Source organism: Rhincodon typus, unplaced genomic scaffold, assembly GCF_021869965.1.
Source record: "Rhincodon typus isolate 14 unplaced genomic scaffold, sRhiTyp1.1 hic_rhity00004584, whole genome shotgun sequence".
In the NCBI taxonomy this organism is placed as follows: domain Eukaryota; kingdom Metazoa; phylum Chordata; class Chondrichthyes; order Orectolobiformes; family Rhincodontidae; genus Rhincodon; species Rhincodon typus.
The window spans coordinates 6,036-12,565 of record NW_025970222.1 but is presented as its reverse complement, the minus strand read 5'-3'; the positions used below and the strand labels follow the sequence as shown (position 1 = coordinate 12,565).

General features: G+C 41.4%; 1 protein-coding gene across 1 annotated transcript in view; it reads right to left on the bottom strand.

The window, feature by feature from the left end:
• Positions 1–3,258: 3,258 nt before the first annotated feature.
• The window catches only part of LOC125481965 (pseudouridylate synthase 7 homolog), a gene marked incomplete at its 3' end in the record, with an annotated part of 6,660 nt that continues 3,388 nt past the window's right edge, over positions 3,259–6,530 (bottom strand). The window contains exon 4 of the mRNA XM_048593922.1: positions 3,259–3,461. Within this exon, the coding sequence (XP_048449879.1) occupies positions 3,259–3,461 (203 nt within the window). The remainder of the gene's footprint in view (positions 3,462–6,530) is intronic.

Below are 6,530 nucleotides of genomic sequence, written 5' to 3'. Positions count from 1 at the left end.
TCCATGCCTTGTTAACCTTCCCTAAATGCATTACTTTAAGCTCCTGTAGATTTAACTCTATTTGCCACTGTTCTGCCCACATGACCAGTTCATTGCTGTTTTGCTGTGTTTACAGCTTTCTTGTTCATTAGTAACCAGGGGGTCATATTTTCTATCATCTGCAAACTTGCTGATTACACTCAAAACATTGAAGCCCAAATCATATATCACTAAAATCTATAAGACATTTTCTACGTATACTTTAGAACTCTAAAGGTTTGCATTTTGCTTTTTTTCCCCCAAAGGTTTTCTATGCTTGCTTTGAACAGAAGGTCAGTCAAAGTGTTACCTATCCCAATAGCCTCAGACGCACCTGTACATACAGTCAGCACTGCAGACCGGCCTTCTTGAGAGTGGACCCATTGAAAACGACTGGCCTGGATGGAGTCCTCTGCCACGCACTCAGATTCTGAGTGGACCAGCTGGTAGGAGCATTCACAAACATCTTTAACCTCTCCTTACTATGATCTGAGGTTCCCAACTGCTTCATGAAGACCACCATCATCCCAATGCCAAAGAAAAATCATGCAGCATACCTCAATGAAGTGGTTCCAGAGGTTAGTCATAGCTCACAATAACTCCAGCCTACCAAAATTGCCTTGATCCTTTGCAATTCACGTATCAACACAACAGATCCAAGGCAGACACCATCTCCCTGGCCCTACACTCATCCCTGGAACATCCCTGATAACAAAAATACCGATATCAGGCTCCTACTTATTGATTACAGTTCCATCTTCACCACCGTTATTCCAAACAAACTCATCTCTAAATTCCAAGAGCTATGTCATGGCTGCCCCTTCTGTAACTGGATCCTCGACTTTCTGACCAATAGACTGCAATCAATAGGAATAGGTGACAATAGATCCTCCACCATAATCCTCAACACCGGTGCCCCACAGGGCTACGTACTCATCCCACTACTACACTCCCGATACACTCATGACTGTCTGGCCAAATTCTGCCCCAACTCCATTTACAAGTTGGCTGACAACACCACTATTGTAGGTTGAAGCTCAAACAGCGACAAGACAGAATACAGGAAAGAGACTGAGTGCTTAGCGGCATGGTGTAAAAGCAGTAATCTCTCCATCAACATCTGCAAAACAAAGGAGCTGGTCATTGACTTCAGGAAAGAGTGGACGGCACGCTCCTGTCTGCGTCAATGGTGCTGAGGTAGAGATGGTCGAGAGCATCACGTTTCTGGGAGTTATGATCACCAACAATCTGTCCTCGTCCACCCACATCAACGTGATGGTCAAGAAAGCACAACAACCTCTCTACTTCCTTAGAAGGCCAAGGAATTTCAGCATGTACACAAGGGCTCTTACCAATTTTTATAAGTGCACAAGAGAAAGCATTCTATCTGGATGTATCACAGTGTGGTTTGACAACTACTTTTCCTGAGATCGCAAGACACTACAGAGAGTTGTGAACAAAGCCCAGTGCTTCATGCAAACCAGCCTTCCATCTTTATTTACCGCTGCCTTGGGAAAGCAACCAACATAATCAAAGACCACTCCCACCCTGGTTGGACTCTCACTCTCTTCCGTCAGGCAGAAAATATAGAAGTATGAACAGATTCAAGAACAGTTTCTTTCCCTGCTGTTATCAGACTTTTTAACAGACCTTTCAAATGTTAATTCTGATCTCTCTCTCTCTGCACCTGTAACACTGTACACTGTATGGTATGACGTTCCTGTATAGCACACAAAACAACACCTTTCCCTTTATCTTGGTACATGTGACAACAAAAGATCAATCAATAGTAGCACTTCCCTACCTTCATGTTCAATTTCCTTGCAATTATCAGCAACATTCCATTTGACTTCATAACTACCTGTTGTATCAGAGATAATAGGAACTGCAGATGCTGGAGAATCTGAGATAACAAGGTGTAGAGCTGGATGAACACAGCAGGCCAAGCAGCATCATAGGAGCAGGAAGGCTGACGTTTCGGGCCTCGACCCTTCATCAGAAATTGTCCGGAGGGAGAAGGGTAACTTCTTCAGGCTAGGCATCCTTAGAAGAGGCTTCGCAGTGGGGTTAAAATTGTATCAGAGATAGTAGGAACTGCAGATGCTGGAGAATCTGAGATAACAAGGTGTAGAGCTGAATGAACACAGCAGGCCAAGCAGCATCATAGGAGTAGGAAGGCTGACATTTCGGGCCTGGACCCTTCGCTGTTGGGCCTGCTGTGTTCATCCAGCTCTACACCTTGTTAACTACCTGTTGTACCCACTTTGCGAAATGTGTGTAAATAGGATACTCAAATCCCTTTTTACAACTGAGTCCTGTTCTTTTCAAATGAAAGGAAATTACATGTTTCCTGCTTCTCTATTCTTACTGCCAAAATAGATAAATTCACATTTATCCACATTATACTCCAACTGCTAGATAGTATATGTACCAGAGTACATGTAACACTCGACTTGAAAGATTATCAGAGGAGATATGTACAGCTCCATCTAATCAAGAACATACCCCAGTTTTATTATAAACTTTCATAATGGTGATACCAAAGTAAATACCACACTCAAATTAATTTTCAAAAATTAACCAAAAGACCAACATAATTCAGTATCAACCTGCCGTTAGTGAACATAATTTGAGTTAATATTTAAATATTCATTTGCCACTAAATACTATGCCTTCAGAAGTACCAAGATCTGTAACACCAATGGTGTTGTTCAACTTGTTATATACTTTCCATTTTAGTTTGCTGGTGATTCAACATCTACAACCATGCACATAATTACTGTTCAGCCTCCATCACAAATTGTATACCGCAGGTGAAGATCTAGCAGTGCAAAATACCATAAATTTGTGAGAGATATTAATTTATAAAAAAAAAATGCATAAGCAAGGAAAACAAATATATGCAGGGTGCATGCAGAAGCTGTAATGAAAAACCCACAGAATTTTGGACTATCGGTAATACAATGCATTCTGAAACTAATATAAAGAAATTTATCTTCTAAAATGTCACAAAATAACTTTTGATAGAGATTAAATGAGAATATTCAGTCTGAAAAATTTCATATTTTTAAAACAAATGAGATATATTCAAAATGCATTAACTCATTTAAAAATGCAGTGTTTCAAATTAGAACATGAATATTGTCTTAAGAATGCAAGTTTAATTTTAGAGTTAAGATTATTTTGAATTTGCCAGCACACCAACATTGTGTTTCAGTAGTTTTATTAAAAAAACATAACTTTAGGAAATTTGTCAAAGTGTCAAATCTATGAAGATCATCCACTGTATAAAACTTACTTGCCAACGCAGTCTTCCCAGCCACATGGTAAGCTACAATAAATTTCCTTCCATCCCTTTCTTCAGTTTTAGTCTCTAGCCCAGGAAAGAGACTTTTCACAGCCTGATGAATAACTGTTCTTTTTTCCTTAGTATCTTCAACTACCTGTTTAAAAAAAATTGAGATATTAAAGATGAAAAGACTGACAAACAGATGGGAAAATCATTCATTCAACTGGAAATGGTTAGCAAAAGGAATAAAATGAAGCAAAAAGACAAAGATAGAGCCTCATTTACTAGTGACAATGTCTAATTCTAACTTAAGTAAGCATTTTTACAAAGAAGTTGCCAAGTTAACAAGCAAGCTCCTCCACCTAGTTGCAGTAGGAATAATTAAAGTCTCCTTATAGGCTGCAAGTGACACTTTGTAGAAAAATATATTTGAAAGAATAGAAATTTTATTTTAGGCAAATAAAGACAGAATAAAAATCCAGCTTTGGCAGTCTTAATTTCCAGTAACTTATTTATTTACTGTTGCAGAATAAACTGCAAGCTTAGAAGCAAGACTATGCCTAAAATGCATTCAGTTGTTTGCACAGTGGCATAAACTGGAATATCTTTCAATTCTGCAACAGCAACTTGCATTTATATAGTGCCTGCATTGCAAAAGAACACTTCAATGCTCTTCACAGAAGTGTAATTAAAGAAAGTTTGATACACATCCATAAAAGGAGGTAGGAGGACAGTTGGCCAATAGTTTGATGAAGGATGTCGATTTTAAGGAGTCTTTTCTGAAGGAGGAAAGAGAGATAGTGGTGGGGTCATTTATCTTGTGACCTAAACAGATGAAAGTATAACCATCAATATTGAGCATTAAAATCTGGGATGCTGTTAGGGGATTGCGGCACTGGAGAAGATTAAAGACCGGGAGAGAGGCAAAACCATGGAAGAACTTCAGAACAAGGATGAACAATTGGTCCCCGGTTAAACAACACTTTAGACTAGATGAACCAACACAGGTTCCAGAATTCAAATGTAATAAAGTTGGGCTAAACATGTAGTACGGACATAATCAATCTATTGGTCCCCATAATATAAAAGGGAGATAGTTTTCATATAATTTTTAGAAATCAGAGAAATTACAGCTATCAAGAAAGACTGCGGGGGACTTCTTTTCCTTCAGAAACGCGACTACTTGAGTGTCTAATAGAGGTCTTTACAACTTGGAATGGATTAGGCAGGATCAAGGTGTTGCCAATTGTGGCAGAATCCAAGACGGAGGGGTGTGTGCGTGCGTATACATACATATATGTGTGTGCGTGCGTATACATACATACACGTGCGCGCGTATACATATATGTGTGTGTGGGTGTGTGAATATATATGTGTGTATACATATACGTGTGTGCGTGTATATACATATGTGCGCGCATTTATATATGTGTGGGTATATACGTGTGCTTTTATATATATGTGTGTGTGTATATGTGTGCATATACATATACGTGTGTGTGCATATACTCATATGTATGCATGTGCATGCGTATGGGTGTGCGCGTGCGTGTGCATGCGCGTGTGCATGTATATATTATATATGTGCGGGTGTGTACATATTACATATATATGTGCGTGTGCGTGTATATATATATGCGTGCGTGCGTGTATATGTATGTGCGTATGCTTGTATGTGCATGCGTATGTGTATATATGTGTGTGAGTATATATTATATATATGTGTACATGTGGGTGCACGCACGTGTATATATGTGTGTGTGTATGTGTATATATATGTGCGTGTGCATGTGTCGGTGTGCGCGTGTATGTGTGTGCGTGTCTGTGTGCGCGTGTATATGTGTGCGCGTGTATATGTGTGCGCACGCGTGCGCATGTGTGCATATGTGTGCGCGCGCGTGTGCGTGCGTATGCGTGTATAGATGTGTGCGCACCCCCACATACGCACGTGCTCACACACATACGCACCCCGACACACATACGCGCACTCCCACACACATACGCGCACATGCATATATATATATACACATATACACTCACACACATGTATGTGTGCGTGTGCATATGTGTATGTGGGCGCGCACGCGCCCGCACATTCAGGTGTGGGCGCACACATTCAGGTGTGTGTGTATACATATATGTGTGCGTGTGTGTATATATATATATGTGTGTGTATGTAGGTGTGTGCGTGCGTGTCTATGTGTGTGTATATACATGTATGTGCATGCACGCGCATATATGTGGTGTGCATGTATATGTCTGTGCGCGCACACATATATGTGGTGTGCATGTATATGTCTGTGCGTCTGCATCAGTGTGTGTGTATGTGTGTGCGTGCGTATATATACGTGCGTGCGCGTGTGCGTCTGTGTGTGCGCACGCCTGTGCATCTGTGTATGTGCGCGCGCGTCTATGTGTATATATGTGGTGTACGCGCGTGCGTGCGCATATACACACGTGTGATTGTGGGTCCGCCTGTGCATGTGTGTGTGTATGTATATATGTCTGTGCGTCTGCGTCTGGGTGCGTCTGCATGTGCATATATATGTGTGTGTGTGTATATATATATATATGTGTGTGCGCACGTATATATATATGTGTGTATATATATATGCGTGTACATATATATATATGCGTGTGCATGCCTGCGTGCGTGTATATATATGCGTGCGTGTCTATATATGTGTGTGCGTGCGCGTATATATATATATGCGTGCGCGCGTGTCTACATATGTGTGTGTGCGTGTGCGCCTGTGTGCGCGCGCGCGCGCGTCTGTGTATGTGCGCGTGCGTGCGCACGCATGTGTGTGTGTATATATATATGTGTGCGCACATAAATGTGGTGTGCATGTATATGTCTGTGCGTCTGCGTGTGCATCTGCGTGTGTATATATATATATGTGCGCGTGTGTATATATATATGTGCGTGTGAGTCTATATATATGTGCGCGCGCCTGTGTGTCTGTGTATGTGCGCGCACATATATGTGGTGTGCATGTATATGGCTGCGTGTGTATATATATGTGCGCGTGTATATGTGTGTGCGCGCGCGTATATATATGTGCGCGCGTGCACCTGTGTGTCTGTGTACGTGCGCGCGCATGTGTGTATATATATATATGTGTGCGCACATATGTGGTGTGCATGTATATGTCTGCGTGTGTATATATGTGTGCGCGCGCGCGCCTGTGTGTCTGCGTACGTGCGCGCGCGCGCCTGTGTC